This window comes from Oncorhynchus kisutch, linkage group LG7 (assembly GCF_002021735.2).
Source record: "Oncorhynchus kisutch isolate 150728-3 linkage group LG7, Okis_V2, whole genome shotgun sequence".
Taxonomy (NCBI): Eukaryota; Metazoa; Chordata; class Actinopteri; order Salmoniformes; family Salmonidae; genus Oncorhynchus; species Oncorhynchus kisutch.
In genome coordinates, this window is record NC_034180.2 from 663,312 (window position 1) to 682,846 (window position 19,535).

Consider the following 19,535-nt stretch of genomic DNA (forward strand, 5'->3'; position numbering starts at 1 on the left):
ACAGTGTTAGAAAAGTAAAATGTTTGCCAGGACTTTGGTTGTTTCACCACCATTTTTTAAAATAAAGTTGTAATTGATGAAGTGATTTCACCAAAAAACTTGATCAGATATACCACTACTAACCATATCCTATTGATGTTGTTACTTGCTACTGAATATGATTCAAGTACCCAACAAAGGATAACATATTGCTTAGTTATCGTCACACACAGGGTTAGGGAGTAATTTTATTACAACAAAACTGTAAGTGTAATCAGTTAAATTACCAGCAAAAAGTATTATAATCAGATAACTTTCAAATTCAGAAAGGATGTTTGCGAAGTTAAGTTTGTTCCACCTGAACGAGTCTGACCACACGCCAGAGACCACTCTGATGACACACCAAATGTATTTGATGGATATTTCTTGTCTTCCTCTAATTCCCCCTAAGTAACTGAAAGTAATCAGATTATACTGAATTTGGGTCATCCAAAAGGTACGTTACTGATGACAATTTTGGACAGGTAACTAGTAACTGTAAAGGATTACATTTAGAAAGTAACCTACCCAACCCTGAATTCCAACAGCATACCATCTGTACAGGCTACATTACTGTATCAGGCTGGCGGTTCCCCCACAGCTGTCCTCTCCTTATCTGAACTGTAGAGACTTGTTCTGAGAGAAGAACGCAACATCTTATCAGTCATGATGATTCACTCAGTCAAGGAACTATCAATCCAATTCAGCTATTGTAAAGTACAGCAATGTTGTTAACAGCAGTGGGTGTATAGTTATCCGTCCTTGAGCAAACAATGTAAAGGGTGAAGAACAACGAAGATATACTGTGCGTTGGTTATAAGTTATATATATATAAAAAAAGAGTACTTTCTTGAACAGTGATTGTTACCTTGACGTAACTACCTTGAGTTAACTCCCTTGTGAATTGAGCCGGTGGGTGATTTAAATCAAAACTGGAGAATGAGCGCCATCTAATGGACATGAATAACAACAACAGTGAGTAAAGGTAATACAGTAACAATGTTGCTAGAAAAGAACACACCAAGTGACCGAATAACTATGGAAGTACTAGTAGAAATACTGTTGTTCCATGTAAAGAAATATGATTGGCCTTTAGAAATGTCAATCAATTATTGGGTCCAAATCACATCCAATCCTGGCCAGGGGTTTTGCAGGACTGTCTTGTTGCTTAGCAGCCCCAGACCCAAACATACGTGGTTATACAAAGTATAGTTTTTTGTTTCTAAAGGCACATGCATTTAGCCCTAAAATAATGTCCTCATGACAAATTGTGATTTGATTCATTCTAAATAGTAGGCTATTCATTCTCATTCCATACACAGCACTGCAAACACTCATCCTGAATAGAAATCGCTCAGATAACGAACTAAAACTAATATAAACCTTTGGAGAAAAAAGTGTTTTGCTGAGCCATATAAGGCAATTATAGTTTACTGCTGTAGAAATAAATATTGAAATGGTTTTTTTCACTCGTTTAATAATGATGGAATGCACAGCAACTTGATTATATTATATTGTATTCTTTATTGTACACTTCTAAGACGTGAAATTGTATTTTACCAAAAGTGATTCACCCCTACACATTCGACTGTGCTGTATTTTCCAGAGGTGCATGCCACAGTGTCTGTGACGCCATGACTTCTAATGTAATCTGAGTCTCCAACAAATGAGAATGTGAGATTTTGGGGGAACAGCAAGAACAAGATGGCTGGCCCGGGACAAGGAAAATGTTTGGCTTCTTTTCCATAAACGAGGCATTTCGTTGATAGTTTTCAGTTTCATTAGTAAATGTTTAGTCTACAAATTAGTTTTGTAACTATATATATTTGTTGTTGTTGATATACCTACTTTTGCAATAGTTTGATCTAAAACTACGCAGACGCTCACTTTCTTGAAGACAAACTTTAGTTCTGTTATTTTTCTTCCTTAGTAAGCCATTTACGTTTCGAAGTATATTTGCTGTGAACAGGAACATATACAAATAATCAAAATGAGTTCATCTTTTTCCCGAAATTGTTTTGCAGAGTTTGAACTTGGGCAACTTTCTTACATATTTTAATGTGTGCGTAAACATTTCCTTTCTGATATGCGCGTCAAGGGTGACATAAACATAGCACTTGTTAGTGGCTAGAGACATAATTGATTTTAACGTTTTGTAAATGTAGTTAGTCTGGCCTTTAAAAGCTTTTCAGTGAATTGGACTAACAATGAGCTCGACTCGGGTGAGATCACAACAACCGCAGCAGAATCAGGCTAGCAGGTCCGCCACGGGCGCAGCGGGTGCGTCCTTGCCGCACAGATTGGACACAAGCGAGGGGATTGAGATGGAGAACATACAGCACCAGGACTTGGGGCTCGGGGGCGCCATAGGCACACCATCACCCCCCTCAAGACAAGCCTGGAGTCGGGACAACCCGGGGTTCGAACCGGAGGATGAGATGATGGGGGCCGATTGGCCTCCGGCTAGCCCGGGGAGAAGATCAGTGTCCACGGGCTCCAGCAGTAGCTGCAGCAGCGGGTTGGGAAGTTACACCGCTGGAGGGAGCAGCACCCGCATCCACCGTGGATTATACCCGACGCCGACAGTGGATGCCCTGCAGCAAGACAGGCATGACATCAAAAGCTGTGGGAAGAGGATACTGGAGAAAATAAGAAGTTAGTGTCACTTACGTTTCCTCCTTGTATGAAGAACACTACAGCTGCCAAGAGGTCTGGACCTTTATGACACAGGAGGTAGTGCACTTGCCCTTTAACTTGTAGAGACCTGTGTCATTGGCTCAATCACCTCTCTGGCCGTTCTTCCTCACTGTTCCATACACCACTTAGGTCAACACACACCTGTAGATGCCCTCATTGGTAATGCACTGGCATCTCAAGCCGAGCATTGATGGTTAAGGAAGGATACTAATGTGTGTGTTGAAATGTTTTTTCCCCCAGTTCTATGGGGTACTCAGCTGATGGAGGACAGTGACAGCAGCAGAGAGAGGTACCTGAGGAACGTCCTGAGAGAAATGGTCACCTACGTCATCTTCCTTATCACACTGTGTATCTGTAAGTACCACACACACGGGACACACACGGAGGCTCCGCATGAGGAGGCTACAACAGACTTCTTCCGTCACGACGTACCTCTAAGGCCCTTCTGCTAGTTTGCTAGCCCCGGCTCGCTAACTGTCTGAATCGCCGTGTCTCCAGCCAGCTTAACTACTCACTGGACCCCTATGATCACTTGGCTACGCATGCCTCTCCCTAATGTTAATATGCCTTGTCCATTGCTGTTCTGGTTAACGATTATTGTCTTATTTCACTGTAGAGCCTCTAGCCCTGCTTAATATGCCTTAGCTAACCCTTCAGTTCCACCTCCCACACATGCGGTGACATCACCTGGTTTAAATTATGCTTCTAGACAATATCTTTCTCATCGTCACTCTATGCCTAGGTTTACCTCCACTGTATTCACATCCTACCATACCTTTGTCTGTACATTATGCCATGAATCTAATCTATCGCGCCCAGATACCTGCTCCTTTTACTCTCTGTTCCGAACGTACTAGATGACCAGTTCTTATAGCCTTATCCTACTCTGGTGATGTAGAGGTGAATCCAGGCCCAGCAGTGCCTAGCTCCACTCCCATTCCCCAGGCGCTCTCATTTGTTGACTTCTGTAACCGTAGCCTTGGTTTCATGCATGTTAACATTAGAAGCCTCCTCCCCAAGTTTGTTTTATTCACTGCCTTAGCACACTCTGCCAACCCGGGTGTCCTAGCCGTGTCTGAATCCTGGCTTAGGTAGATCACCAAAACCCCTGAAATTTCCATCCCTAACTATAACATTTTCCAACAAGATAGAACTGCCAAAGGGGGCGGAGTGGTAGCCTGCAGAGTTCTGTCATACTATTCAGGTCTGTGCCCAAACAATTAGAGCTTCTACTTCTAAAAATCCACCTTTCCAGAAATAAGTCTCTCGTCGTTGCCGCTTGCTATAGACCACCCTCTGCCCCCAGCTGTGCCCTGGACACCATATGTGAATTGATTGCCCCCCATCTATCTTCAGAGCTCGTGCTGCTAGGTGACCTAGCAGACATGCTTAACACATCGGCCATCCTACAATCTAAGATTGATTCCCTCAATCTCACACAAATTATCAATGAACCTACCAGGTACAACCCCAAATCCGTAAACACGGGCACCCTCATAGCTTTCATCCTAACTAACTTGCCCTCCAAATACACCTCTGCTCTTTTCAACCAAGATCTCAGCGATAACTGCCTCATTGCCTGCATCCGTAATGGGTTTGCGGTCAAACGACCACCCATCATCACTGTCAAACGCTCCCTAAAACACTTCAACGAGCAGGCCTTTCTAATCAACCTGGCCCGGGTATCCTGGAAGGATATTGACCTCACCCCATCAGTAGAGGATGCCTGGTTATTCTTTCAAAGTGCCTTCCTCACCATCGTAAATAAGCATTCCCGATTCAAATAATTTAGAACCAGGAACAGATATAGCCCGTGGTTCACTCCAGACCTGACTGCCCTTGACCAGCACAAAAACATCCTGTGGCGTACTGCATTAGCATCAAATAGCCCCTGTGATATGCAACCTTTCAGGGAAATGTAACGGGGTTCTTCCTGGGAAGGAGAGGCGGACCAAAATGCAGCGTGGTTATAATTCCTGGTTCTTTAATAAAGAAACTATACATGAATAAACTACAAAAACAAGAAACGTGCAAACCCGAAACAGTCCCGTGTGGTACAAATACTGACACAGGAGACAACCACCCACAAAACCCAACACAAAACAGGCTACCTAAATATGGTTCCCAATCAGAGACAATGACTAACACCTGCCTCTGATTGAGAACCATATCAGGCCAGACATAGAAATAGACAAACTAGACACACAACATAGAATGCCCACTCAGATCACACCCTGACCAAACAAAACATAGAAACATACAAAACAAACTATGGTCAGGGTGTGACAGGAAGTTAGGAACCAATATACACAAGCAGTTAGGAAAGCCAAGGCTAGCTTTTTCAAGCAGAAATTTGCATCCTGTACCACAAACTCAAAAAAGTTCTGGGACACTGTAAAGTCCATGGAGAATAAGAGCACCTCCTCCCACTGTACTGAGGCTAGGAAACACTGTCACCACCAATCAATCCACGATAATTGAGAATTTCAATAAGCATTTTTCTACGGCTGGCCATGCTTTCAACCTGGCTACCCCTACCCCGGTCAACTGCCCTGTACCCCTCACAGCAACTCGCCCAAGCCTCCTCCATTTCTCCTTCACCCAAATCCAGATATCTGATGTTTTGAAAGAGCTGCAAAATCTGGACCCCTACAAATCAGCCGGGCTAGACAATCTGTACCCTCTCTATGTAAAATTATCCACCGAAATTGTTGCAACCCCTATTACTAGCCTGTTCAACCTCTCTTTCGTATCATCTGAGATCCCCAAAGATTGGAAAGCTGCCGTGGTCATCCCCCTCTTCAAAGGGGGAGACACTCTAGACTCAAAATGTTACAGACCTATATCCTATCCTACCCTGCCTTTCTAAGGTCTTCGAAAGCCAAGTTAACAAACAGATTACAGACCATTTCGAATCCCACCGTACCTACTCCGCTATGCAATCTGGCTTCCGGCTGGTCATGGGTGCACCTCAGCCACGCTCAAGGTCCTAAACGATATCTTAACCGCCATCGATAAGAAACAATACTGTGCAGCCGTATTCATCGACCTGGCCAAGGCTTTCAACTCTGTCAATTACCACATTCTTATCGGCAGACTCAACAGCCTTGGTTTCTCAATTGACTGCCTCGCCTGGTTCACCAACTATTTCTCTGAAAGAGTTCAGTGTGTCAAATCGGAGGGCCTGTTGTCTGGACCTCTGGCAGTCTCTATGGGGGTGCCACAGAGTTCAATTCTAGGGCCGACTCTCTTCTCTGTATACATTAATGATGTCGCTCTTGCTGCTGGGGATTCTCTGATCCACCTCTACGCAGACGGCACTATTCTGTATACTTCTGGCCCTTCTTTGGACACTGTGCTAACTAACCTCCAGACGAGCTTCAATGCCATACAACACTCCCGTGGTCTCCAACTGCTCTTAAATGCAAATTAAACTAAATGCATGCTCTTCAACCGTTTGCTGCCCGCACCTGCCCGCCCGTCCAGCATCACTACTACAAATACCTAGGTGTCTGGTTAGACTATAAACTCTCCTTCCAGACCCACATTAAGCATCTCCAAAATCTAGAATCGGCTTTCTATTTCGCAACAAAGCATCCTTCACTCATGCTGCCAAACATACCCTCGTAAAACTGACTATCTTACCGGTCCTCGATTTCGGTGATGTCATTTACAAAATAGCCTACCAGCAGGTATATTTCACTGGTCACCCCAAAGCCAATTCCTCCTTTGGCCGCCTTTCCTTCCAGTTCTCTGCTGCCAATGACTGGAACGAACTGCAAAAATCTCTGAGGTTGGAGACTCTTTTCTCTGGTTAAATAAAGGTGAAATAATAAAAAATAAAAAAAACACACCCACAGAGAATGCATGTTGGGCATCATAAGAGTCTTTTTGCATTAAAAATGTTGGCCCCACATAGTATACATGCGTTATTTAAACAGTCAGGCCCAAGGGGGTGTGGTATATGACCAATATACCACGGATAAGGAGTGCCTGGACGCAGCCCCTAGCCGTGGTATATTGGCCATATATCACAACCCCGAGGTGCCTTATTGCTATAATAAACTGGTTACCAATGTAATTAGAGCAGTAGAAATAATGTTTTGTCATACCTGTGGTATACCATGTCAGTCAGCCAATCAGCATTCAGGGCTCAAACCACCCAGTTTATGAACCAGAATAACTATAGGATAGGCAAACCAATATAATTACATTGTAATTAGGTAGTAGTAAAAGTACATACACCTATCAAGTATAGCACTTTTGTGCTCTCGCATTTGTATTTTCTTGAAAACATATTGAAGTGGTATTACTATGTAACTGCTGCTCTTAGCTAGGACTAATACTAAGTCCGTGAGGATACTTTTTCCCGCTGACCAGCTTTTCCTGCAGAAAAGTCATTTTCCAAACTCCTTAGGTCTGATAAACAACTCTGGCAGCGTATCAGGAAAGCTTCCTCAAGCCAGGAACTTCCATTAGAGTTTAGTCACTATTATTGTACGTTTGGGAAAAGGATTGTGGGAAGATGATGAAAGTTCCAGAATACAGCACAACCGAGAGTCAGAATGCTATTAATCTAGTTTCACCACTCCTTAAACCACGGCGGCTGAGAGGAAAAGTGTTCCCGTGCCAGAATGGGGTTTTGGGTGGATCAGGAAGTCATTTCCTGGCTGGATAGATGGAGCTAGATCAGCCAGTTTCTCAGCCAGGTGGGAGTCAATGAAATAGAGGCTTGGAAAATAGCATATATATGAGCCATATGTGCTATATGTGTGTATGTTGGACTGTTTATGTATATTTATCTAAATATAGCTTAAATATGGACCTGGATGCAGTCCAACAGAGCATATAAGCAAATACTACAATGGAATGCTGAATAAGTCGGGTTGGACGATACTTTTCTTATCAATCATCATGAAAAACGTATACTTAAAAACTTGAAATCAACCAATCCTGCATTGTTAAAATACCACAATCAAATCAAATTTGATTTGTCACATGCGCCAAATACAACAGGTGTAGTAGACCTTACAGTGAAATGCTTACTTACAAGCCCTTAACCAACAATGCAATTTAAGAAAAATAATTGTTATGTAAAAAAAATTGAAACGTTTTTTTTTCTTCAAAGTAACAAATAATTAAAGAGCAGCAGTAAAATAACAATAGCGAGGCTATATACAGGGGGAATCGGTAAAGAGTTAATGTTGCGGGGGCACCGGTTAGTCGAGGTAATTGTGGTAATATGTACATGTAGGTAGAATTAAAGTGACTATGTATAGATAATAAACAGAGAGTAGCAGCAGCGTAAAGGGGGGGGGGGCAATGCAAATAGTTTGGGTAGCCATTTGATTAGATGTTCAGGAGTCTTATTGCTTGGTGGTAGAAGCTGTTAAGAAGCCTTTTGGACCTAGACTTGACACTCCGGTACCGCTTGCCGTGCGGTAGCAGAGAGAACAGTCTATGACTAGGGTGGCTTTGACAATTTTTGACAATTTTTAGGGCCTTCCTCTGACACCATCTGGTATAGAGGTCCTGGATAGCAGGGAGCTCGGATCCAGTGATCTACTGGGCCGTACGCATTACCCTCTGTAGTGCTTTGTGATCGGAGGCCGAGCAGTTGCCATACCAGGTAGTGATGCAACCAGTGAGGATGCTCTCGATGGTGCAGCTGTATAACTTTTTGAGGATCTGAGGACCCATGCCAAGTCTTTTCAGTCTCCTGAGTGGGAATAGGTTTTGCCTTGACTGTCTTGGTGTGTTTGGACCAAGATAGTTTGTTGGTGATGTAGACACCAAGGAACTTGAAGCTCTCAAACTGCTCCACTACAGCTCCGTCGATGAGAATGGGGGCGTGCTCGGGCCTACTTTCCCATAGTCCACAATCATCTCCTTTGTCTTGATCACATTGAGGGAGAGGTTGTTGTCCTGGCAAAACACGGCCAGGTCTCTGACCTCCTCCCTATAGGCTGTCTCATCGTTGTCGGTGATCAGGCCTACCATGGTTGTGTCATCCGCAAACTTAATGATGGTGTTAGAGTCGTGCCTGGCCATGCAGTCATGAGTAAACAGAGAGTACAGGAGGGGACTGAGCACTCACCCCTGAGGGGTCCCCGTTGAGGATCAGTGTGGCGGATGTGTTGTTACCAACCCTTACCACCTGTGGGCGGTCCGTCAGGATGTCCAGGATCCAGTTGCAGAGGGAGGTGTTTAGTCCCAGGGTCCTTAGCTTAGTGATGAGCTTTGAAGGCACTATGGTGTTGAACGCTGAACTGTAGTCAATGAATAGCATTCTCACCTAGGTGTTCCTTTTGTCCAGGTGGGAAAAGACAGTGTGGAGTGCAATAGAGATTGCATCATATGTGGATCTGTTGGGGCAGTATGCAAATTGGAGTGGGTATAGGGTTTCTGGGATAATGGTGTTGATGGTATTGATGTGAGCCATGACCAGCCTTTCAAAGCACTTCATGGCTACAGACGTGGGTGCTATGGGTCGGTAGTCATTCAGGCAGGTTACCTTAGTGTTCTTGGGTACAACGACTATGGTGGTCTGCTTGAAACATGTTGGTATTACAGACTCAGTCAGGGACAGGTTAAAATGTCAGGGAAGACACTTGCCAGTTGGTCAGCGCATGCTCGGAGTACACGTGGTGGTAATCCGTCTGGTCCTGGGCCTTGTGAATGTTGACCTGTTTAAAGATCTTACTCACATCGGCTATGGAGAGTGATCACACAGTCGTCCGGAACAGCTGATGCTCCCATGAATGTTTCAGTGTTTACTTGCCTCGAAGCGAGCATAGAAGTAATTTAGCTCATCTGGTAGGCTCGTGTCACTGGGCAGCTCGCGGCTGTGCTTCCCTTTGTAGTCTGTGATAGTTTGCAAGCCCTGCCACATCCGACAAGCGTCAGAGCCCGGTGTAGTACGATTCATTCTTAGTCCTGTATTGACTATGGAACGCTGAATACGTTTTATCCCTGTGACTTTGCTGCTTGTGGAAGTGTAAGCCTATTCCCTGTGCATGGGAGCAGGTTGACCAGATTCAAGTATACACAGACGTTTGGGGTTACAACTGCTCTCCTGGCACCAATGACATGGATGTCAATTAAGGCAGCCCTATTCAGAGGTATTGGGTTAAATGCGTAAGACACATTTTGGTTGAATCCATTCAGTTGTGCAACTGACTAGCTATTCCCTTTCCCCTATACGTTTTTGTTTTCAGTGGCATCTTAAACAGGTCTTGGCCTCTGCGGTAGGCCAGGATTTGGTAGCTGGTGCTAACTGTACCTGTTGGACCATTCAGATAGTCGTGCCTGGCCATGCAGTCATGAGTGAACAGAGAGTACAGGAGGGGACTGAGCACACACCCCTGAGGGGTCCCCGTGTTGAGGATCAGCACTGTACCTGTTGGACCATTCAGAGAGAGAAACACATTATCAACACAAAGATGTAGTTCACAATATTGTTGTATAAGTGTAAGCCATTGGGAGGGGGGGGGGGTTGTTTTAAGAAAGTCATACCATGGACCATTTAGCTATTTTATTTAAAATTTTAGGACCCCTTTAGGTGTATATATATATATATATATATATATATATATATTGTAACGGTTCTCATCTTCCTCCTCCTCTGAAGAGGTGTAGCAAGGATCGGACCAAAATGCGGCGTAGTTGGTGTTCATGTTCTTTAATAAAGAAAAAACTCAAACATAATACAAAACAATAACCGTGAAAAACCGAAACAGTCCTCTCTGGTGCAACAAACACAAAGATAGGAACAATCACCCACAAAAGACCTAAAGAATATGGCTGCCTAAATATGGTTCCCAATCAGAGACAAAGTAAAACACCTGCCTCTGATTGAGAACCACTCTAGGCAACCATAGACTTACCTAGAGTACTACTCTAACCACAATCCCATAACTACAAACAACCCCAGACAAAACAATCCACATAAATCCCCATGTCACAGGGCGTGACATATATATATATTTTTTTTTAAATAAAATATTGAATTTTTCCTTTACTACTATAGCCCATAGAAACGCATTGAATAACGCAAAAAAGACAGTCAAAAAATGTATAATAAGGAATAAGGTTTGGAAGTGTCTGTTCTATATCCAGGACATATACGAAAGCCCGGGCAATGTTTTCGTTTTTTTTTTACACATATTTAACCCCTTGTTGGAACAAAACTACCTCCATACATTCATTTGTATGGGTTACCTTTAGACAAGTCCCACGACACTTGTCATAGAGCCATCATGTTCGTGAGATTCTTACCTTTCTATAGAGTGGTCATATTAGTTTGTAGGCCAAACCGCTCAGATGCTATAGACGTTATCTTGAGAGTATATTTTTTAGGGATGTCTCCTGGTCAGACAAACAGAGCTCTAGCTCTGACACTTTCCACCTCAGATGAGGAAGACCGCCACAGGCGGATGCGGTGGATTGAGACATAGCCCATGCAACAAAAAAAACAGATATCTGGAGCTTAAAGGAAAATTCCACCCCAAAACTTTTGGTATTCTTTGGTATTTGTTTGATTAGTCGATTGTTGACATTTGTTTTGCTTGTCAGAAATCAAGTTTTCAAGATATGTAACTTTCAAAATACAAAAATCATCCCATCATATGACTTAAAATACAGCATCATATGATGCAAAATGCATTATATGGGGATGATTTCTGTATTTTGAAAGTTACATATCTTGAAAATGTTATTGCTGACAAGCAAAATATTTCGGGACTATGTCAACAATGGACAAATGAAACAAATACCAAAAGATAGTTTCTGGGTAGTTTTCTTTTAAACTGATGGATTTTGATGGGGATTTATAAAATTATGTTACTTAGATTGATGCACCGATGTGTCAATGGACTATGGGGGTAAACACAATATAGGCTAATACAACTGTAGCATGACAGTAATATATATAGTATAACGATAGGATAACATTAATGCCGTTATTCATTATTTTAAACATTGGTTATGTATACAAGCATGTATGAAATAAACAGTTATTAGAAAATGCTGAACAGGTATGCTGTGTGTAACTAAAAACACAAAGGAAAATGCACCATAATCTCATGCCGAGAAACTCTTACAGTCTCTTCTGTTGTGTTGTGTAGTGACCTATGGGATGGTGGGCTCCAACATGTACTACTACACCAAGGTGATGTCCCAGCTCTTCCTGGATACACCACTGTCCCCGGGGGAAACAGCCACATTCAGAAGCCTCTCAACTATGGGTGAATTCTGGAAGGTGAGTCAATTCAATGAGTCAATTCCCCGGTTTGCTATGCAGTGGTTTAATCTCCTGCTTTGTGCTTTTTGTCTGATTGGAAAATAGAGCTCGGTGCTTAGTTATGGTATAACAAAGATGCCAATGCATGCCAATGCCCATGCTCAGTTACACTATATATACAAATGTATGTGGACGTCCCTTCAAATGAGTGGATTTGTCTATTTCAGCCACATCCAGTGCTGACAGGTGTAAAATATCGAGCACACAGCCATGCATTCTCCATTAAAAAAACATTGGCAGTAGATTGGCCTTACTGAAGAGCTCAGTGGCACCGTCATAGGATGCCACCTTTCCAACAAGTCAGTTTATCACATTTCTGCCCTGCTAGAGCTGCCCCGGTCAACTGTAACTGCAGTTATTGTGAAGTGGAACCGTCTAGCAGCAACAACGGCTCAGCCGCAAAGTGGTAGGCCACGCAAGCTCACAGAACGGGACCCCCAAGTGCTGAAGCGCGTATTGCTTAAAAATCGTCTCACTACTGAGTTCCAAACTGCCTCTGGAAGCAACGTCAGCACAACAACTGTTCGCCAGGGCTTCATGAAATGGGTTTCCATGCCCGAGCAGCCGCACACAAGCGGTGTAAAGCTCACCTTAATTGGACTCTGGAGCAGTGGAAACGCTTTCTCTGGAGTGATGAATCATGCTTCACCATCTGGCAGTCTGATGGACAAATCTGGGTTTGGAGGATGCATAGTGCCAACTGTAAAGTTTGTTGGAGGAGGAATAATGGTCTGGGGCTGTCTTTCATGGTTCGGACTAGGCCCCTTAGTTCCAGTGAAGGGAAATCTTAACGCTACAGCATATAATGACATTCTAGACGTTTCTGTGCTTCCAACTTTGTGGTAACGGTTTAGGGAAGGCCCTTTCCTGTTTCAGCATGACAATAATTGCATGCACAAAGCAAGGTCCATACAGAAATGGTTTGTCGAGATCGGTGTGGAGGAACTTGACTGGCCTGCACAGAGCCCTGACCTCAACCCCTTCGAACACCTTTGGGATGAATTGGAACACCGACTGCGAGCCAGGCATAATTGTCCAACCTCACTAATGCTCTTGTGGCTGAATAGAAGCAAGTCCCTGCAGCAGTTCCAACATGTAGAGGAAAGCCTTCCCAGAAGCTTTTCCTCTACAACTCTGTATTAATGCCCAGGATTTTGGAATGAGATATTCGACGAGTAGGTGTCCACATACTTTTGTTGTGTAGTGTATATGATGCATAAAACCAAAGCAGCACTTAAAAGTATTTAGTTCAAATCACATTAATTAACACCAAATAGAACAATGGAGCATTTCCATGAATCTAGTTAGAACCTAACAGACCAGCAGAGCTTTCAGTTGAAATTCTCTCTGTAACCAGTGCGTGTCTCTCCACCATGCAGTTCACAGAGGGTCCCTTCCTGAACGGGATGTATTGGGAAGTATGGTACAACAACAAGAGTCTCCCTGAGAACCACAGTATGATCTACTATGAGAACCTGCTACTGGGGGTGCCCCGCCTCCGCCAGGTCAAAGTTCGCAACGAATCCTGCTCCGTGCACGAGGACCTTAGGGATGAGGTGCAGGACTGCTACAACATGTACACCCCGAGCAACGAGGACAGCGCCCCCTTTGGCCCCATGAACGGAACTGCGTACGTCTACTAAACTACTATGCACTACTGTTAGATGTACAGTATAGTTCAATGGTAATGTATAAGAAAGCAACCATAAAGCTACAATTGGTTGTAATGCTAGAGACTAAACCAAAGCAATAGTTACATCATGTGCTCTAGTGTTAACTGAAAGCACATTATGGATGCTGTCCACCAGATAAAAGTATGGCGTATAAGGTCACTCACCAATAGCCACCAGTGAATACCAGGCCAAACTGTTTCACTGTGGCTCTATGATGAGTCTGACTGTCTGTCTTTCCACCAGGTGGATGTACACAGAGGAGAACAGCCTGAATGGGAGTAGTTACTGGGGCCAGGTGGCTACCTACGGTGGAGGGGGTTACTACCAGGACCTGGCCCGTTCCAGAGATGAGTCAGCTGGCTTGCTACGCTCCCTAAAACACCAGCTGTGGCTGGACAGAGGAACCAGAGCCGTCTTCCTGGACTTCTCCGTCTACAACGGCAACATCAACCTCTTCTGTATTGCCAGGTACAGAGCCCAGAGTTATTACATACGTATTACATGTTACTTAGGACTGTTTCACACTGGTTATATAGGTGATACATAGGTTCAATTCAGGCTCTCAAGACATCCGTGGTTGGGATCAATGACTCATGCAATCCAATGGGAGTTCTCTAGTTACCATCCTCATCCACAATCTGGTGTCATTGAACCTCGATTTTCACCCTAGAGAGGCTGAATACGGAATATCTCTTGTTCATTCAGTTTAACCTGTCTGCTTAACTGCGGGGATAAATACAGATGAATTTAATTTAATGTTTCAGGTTGGTGGTGGAGTTCCCCGCTACAGGAGGCGTAGTCACTTCCTGGCAGTTTCAGACGGTGCGTCTGATTCGCTACATGTCCAGCTGGGACTACTTTGTCGGGGTGTGTGAGGTGGCCTTCTGCCTCTTCATCCTGTACTACGTGGTGGAGGAGGCCCTGGAGATACGCCTCCACCGCCTGCGCTACTTCAAGAGTGTGTGGAACTGCCTGGATGTCCTCATCGTTGTGGTACGTAATTCAAGATGGCTGCCCTAGCAGGGAGTAGGAAGGGATGGAGTCCCCCTGAAACACCCTGAAACAAGTAAAGAAGGGCTCTGTTCCAGTATCCACGCTAGCATACTACTTAGAATGAGTTAGTGCAATGAACATGCATTCTAAGTGGTAGGCTAGTATAGATATTGGAACAAAGGGAAGATGTTTGTGATCCAAATATTGTTGTGTTGAGATTCCAAATATCCCCCTCCTCTTTTTCCAGTTGAGTGTTTCTGCCATAATCATCAACATCACCAGAACATCAGTGGTGAGCAATCGTCTCAAAGACCTTCTGGAGAACCACAGTGCCCACCCCAGCTTCGAGCCTCTGGCACACCTCCAGGTTACGTTCAACAACATGGCCGCAGTCATCGTCCTTTTCTCCTGGGTGAAGGTAAGAATGGCTTGACACGCTGAATGTAGCAATTGAGTGGGAATTGACCAGGAGCAGAGCTCAGACACTCTACAGTTGGTTACAGGATGAGAGTACTACTACCTGTGCCATAAAGGTCCAGACCTGTTGGCAGAAGCCAAAGTATGCTCCCATAAAGGGAGATTATATTAGCATGATTTTAATACAAATAAAAAAAGACAGAATTGATATAACGCTTTTCAAAGACACTTGAATTCTAACCTGGTTTCTGCTCATCTCTCCTCTTCAGCTCTTCAAGTTCATCAACTTCAACAAGACCATGAGCCAGCTGTCCACTACCATGTCTCGCTGTGCCAAGGACCTCATCGGCTTCGCCATCATGTTCTTCATCATCTTCCTGGCCTACGCTCAGCTGGCCTACCTGGTGTTTGGCACCCAGGTCAATGACTTCAGTACCTTCCAAGCCTGCATGTAAGTAACATTGGTTTGATTGGAATCAACCCAGGTTCCAAGATTCTCAGTTCTTTACGTTCTCCATAGACAACCAGGGCTCCCATTGATTGATTTGAATTTTGTTTGGAATTTGACCCATTGGAACTATAATGGTAACGCACCCCTTAGCTTCATCTTAGCCTCTTCATAGCTTCTTCTTCTTGTCTTCTTTTCCATGTAGTTTTACCCAGTTCCGCATCATCCTGGGAGACTTTGAGTTCTCTGAGATAGAGGAGGCTAACCCAGTCCTGGGACCCATCTACTTCATCACCTTTGTCTTCTTCATCTTCTTCATCCTCATGGTGAGTTTTGATATACTACCATTGATAAATGTGTGGTTATATTGATATATATTCATATTGTACTATTTGATCTACATTATATAGAGAGATTAAAGTTTGCTCTGACTGTTTTTTGTCTCCCCGTAGAATATGTTCCTGGCCATCATTAATGACACCTACTCAGAGGTGAAGGCAGACATGTCCCAGCAGAGGTCTGAGATGGAGATGACGGACCTCATTAAAAAGGTACGGGACCCAAATGGTATGTGGGGTTATTTGTTCTAGTAGGTGTATGTGATCCCTTAACGCGTCATTGTAGCTGAGTATTTCAAACAACTGCAAGCTGACTTGTATCATAGCAACTTCATATTTAAGATTGTATGAAGTAAAGAGTTCAATTGAAAAGGAGACTCAAGTTAATGTAATTTTACGTTACTGTTGAATATTATCAACATGTACTGAATAACTGCTAAATGCAGAATGAAAATGGCAACAACATTCACCTCCGAGTTGATAGGTGTCCTTGAGTTTGTCAGAGTGTTGTTTCTCTCCCTGCAGGGCTGTAACAAAGCCTTGATGAAGCTGAGACTGAAGAAGACCACTGTGGATGACATCTCAGACAGTCTGCGCCAGGCCGGTGGGAAACTCAACTTCGGCGAGCTCCGCCAGGACCTCAAAGGGTGACCGCTGCAGCGTCTGAAACCAAACTGGGGTTTCACTGACTAATTCATAAACATACACTATTTCATTCATTTATACATACATACGAAGAAAGACATCAAGACACACGTGACATGTAATAGTACAACTAAATGTGTTGTTGTTTGTGTATTTAGAAAGGGCCACACGGATGAGGAGATTGAGGCCATCTTTGCCAAATATGACCACGGTGGGGACCAGGAGCTGACTGAGCACGAACACCAGCAGATGAGGGACGACCTAGAGAAAGAGAGAGTGAGTGGACACACACACACACACAGGGCAACGAGCTACACACACACGTTTGCAGATGTTCAGTGTGTCTCTGCACATATGGCCAGGAGGACCTGGATCTGGAGCGCAGCTCGTTGCCCAGACCCACCAGTGGGCGGAGCTTCCCCCGTAGCCATGACGACTCGGAGGAGGATGACGACGAGGACAGCGGTCACAGCTCCCGTCGCCGCGGCAGCAGCTCAGGAGGCGTGCCCTACGAAGAGTTTCAAGTGTAGGTCGAGTTCTATTACCAGCCAAGTTGAAGTATTGGGCTTTTGAAAGGTCCTCTGTGTGTTTCCGACAGAGGATGTACCTGATATTTAAATGTTTTAAACCATGTGTCGTAACTATGGATATAGCATGTTATATAAACGTGCTTCTACACCTGCATTGCTTGCTGTTTGGGGTTTTAGGCTGGGTTTCTGTACAGCACTTTGAGATATCAGCTGATGTACGAAGGGCTATATAAATAAATTTGATTTGATTTGTTATTGACATTATTGTTCTGTTCTATTCCAGGCTGGTGCGTCGTGTTGACCGGATGGAGCACTCCATAGGTAGTATAGTGTCTAAGATCGATGCAGTGATTGTGAAGCTGGAGGCCATGGAGAGAGCTAAGCTCAAGAGGAGAGACGTGCTGGGAAAACTGCTGGAGGGGGTGCTGGAGGTGAGACGGAATGTACATGGGGGGGACACACACACACATATACCCATCTCGCCCACACCAAAACACTTTTTAAAAATCTTTCCTTCCCCTCTCTTTCTGTCCATCTCTCTCGTTCCAACATCTCCCTTCTCCCTTTTGTCCCCCCTTCTCTCTGACTTTTAGACTATTTATCTGGTCAATATGTTAGGGTATTATGTCTGTTTGTAACAGTGTGTTATATGTTTAAGGACTCTTGGACGATTAGTCCAAATGATGACTAAAAGATACTAATAAAATCAAATCTCTCCCCCAGGATGAGAGGCAGGGTCGGGACATGGACGTCCAGAGAGAGCAGATGGAGCGGCTGGTAAGGGAGGAGCTAGAGCGCTGGGAGTCTGATGACACTGTCTCACAAGTCAGCCATCACCAGCCCGCCATTGCCATTGGTCCAGGAGCCCAACCACGTCCCCGCCCCTCCTCCTCCCTTTCTACTGATGGGGTGGATGCTGGGGGTAATGGGAGTGGCCACGTGTAAAACTCCGCCCACCAGAAAGTTACACGGTAACGAGAAAGGGACATTATAGTATTTTTTACAGGTTCTAAGCGCCAAATCCTTACTTGAGATGTGTGCATGCAATTTGAATTTTCTGAAAATGTTCCCATTGACCTCAATGGAAGATTATCGTGGAAGTCCGAGTTACGCAATTACATTTTAGGTAAGGATTTGGACCTATCGGAGGCTAAGTGTAACTTTAAGAGACATTTTAGTGAGGTTCGAGATTGTATTCATTGGTTGTGGCACAATAGGTTGTCGCACAAATGAAGATATCCTTGTGTAAATGTCCTTTCTGGTCGTGTTCTACATTATATACCAGTACATAGTCCCATCATCATCCCTCTGTGTTTGTTTGAAATCTTTACACATGATACCACAATGGCAAAGTCACGTGCACGGCACCTCAGCTATCCAAGAGTGTGAGTGAAACCCACCCAATAGACTCATATGGTCTGAAAACAGTCCTACGTACGCCATCTATAAGATGGTACATGCTTTAAGGCAAGCAAAATATGACCTGATACATTTACAAAGCTTACAGTGCAAGCACATGTACATGATTGTAGCGTTTCAAATGAAGAATTCGGGTACATGAAGATGCTGGACACAATGAAGGTTTTGATTATAGTGGAGATATTACATGTAAATGAACTAGCCTCTTAAGCTATTTCCAATTGGTTTATATTCTAAGAATACACGGCATATCATTGCTTTTCCTGTGCGGGTACGTAGCTCAAGGGCTTTTGGTTTTTGGTTACACCGTATATGCGCGCACGCACATCTTGATATTCCACAGGAAATGGTCTCATCGATCGTTCATTTGCTGCTTTCCTTTTTTGTCATTTTAATATAGTTACAAGTGTGGCTCATCTTGTCATAATTACTAACCTATATCACTTTGTAATGACTTACAAAACACCCTTCTTATAAATGCATAATATGATACATATTGTAACTTGAAACAAACTTCGATTCGGAGTGCTTCTAGGGTCATGTGATCCTCGTGTGTATTATTATATACGGTACCTTGCAGTATTTTGTAGTCGTATTGTTTTGTCATTTTTTTGTGGTTACATACTGTATATCAAAGGTGTGAAAAATAAATAAAGTGTGTTGTGATGCTAAAACGATGAAGTGGTGTGTGTTAAAAAATACTACATTTAATCCGGGTCATTGTTTGATACGTTTGAACACACCGATAGTGACTCTAAACCTTGAATATAAGGTGCCAGTAATGGACCTGTCATGTACATTGAACCGGTTTGATTGGAGTTGATATATGTTGGGGGATTAGATGAGATTAAATGGGATTATACCCCCTATTGACCTAAATGCCTGTTCTGGAGACGAGACGCCTGCTCTGTCACCAAAAAGGTCTCTCTGTTACTGAAAGGTCTCACAAAGGTGACCATTTAGGCCTCTGTATGTGTTCTAGGAGTCAGGCATTTCTTGCATATGGTCCATTGGAACCACATTAACGGTTGATATCGTTGATTTTGGCTATACATT

General features: G+C 43.8%; 1 protein-coding gene across 2 annotated transcripts; it reads left to right on the plus strand.

Moving 5' to 3' along the window:
- Window positions 1–1,253: 1,253 nt before the first annotated feature.
- On the plus strand, window positions 1,254–19,156 carry pkd2 (polycystic kidney disease 2). 2 transcript variants are annotated; one of them, XM_020469216.2, is made up of 15 exons: window positions 1,254–2,673; window positions 2,956–3,069; window positions 11,841–11,974; window positions 13,396–13,646; window positions 13,933–14,157; window positions 14,454–14,682; window positions 14,930–15,100; window positions 15,369–15,550; window positions 15,753–15,873; window positions 16,000–16,098; window positions 16,411–16,532; window positions 16,689–16,806; window positions 16,893–17,056; window positions 17,344–17,491; window positions 17,784–19,156. In XM_020469216.2, exons 1-15 carry the CDS (start codon window positions 2,226–2,228, stop codon window positions 18,003–18,005), a joined length of 2,748 nt encoding a protein of 915 aa, XP_020324805.2. In that variant the 5' UTR covers window positions 1,254–2,225; the 3' UTR covers window positions 18,006–19,156. The 2 variants fall into 2 exon arrangements, with proteins under 2 accessions (XP_020324805.2, XP_020324806.2); XM_020469217.2 differs by having other exon boundaries at window positions 1,696–2,673; window positions 16,896–17,056.
- The last annotated feature ends 379 nt before the right edge of the window (window positions 19,157–19,535 follow it).

Excerpts from the sequence above, each read along its gene's own strand:
- pkd2 (XM_020469216.2), top strand. The coding sequence starts at position 2,226 with ATGAGCTCGACTCGGGTGAGATCACAACAACCGCAGCAGAATCAGGCT. Across the intron at positions 14,158-14,453 it reads AACCTCTTCTGTATTGCCAG|GTTGGTGGTGGAGTTCCCCG; the intron begins GTACAGAGCCCA and ends TTAATGTTTCAG. Across the intron at positions 17,057-17,343 it reads CCCTACGAAGAGTTTCAAGT|GCTGGTGCGTCGTGTTGACC; the intron begins GTAGGTCGAGTT and ends GTTCTATTCCAG.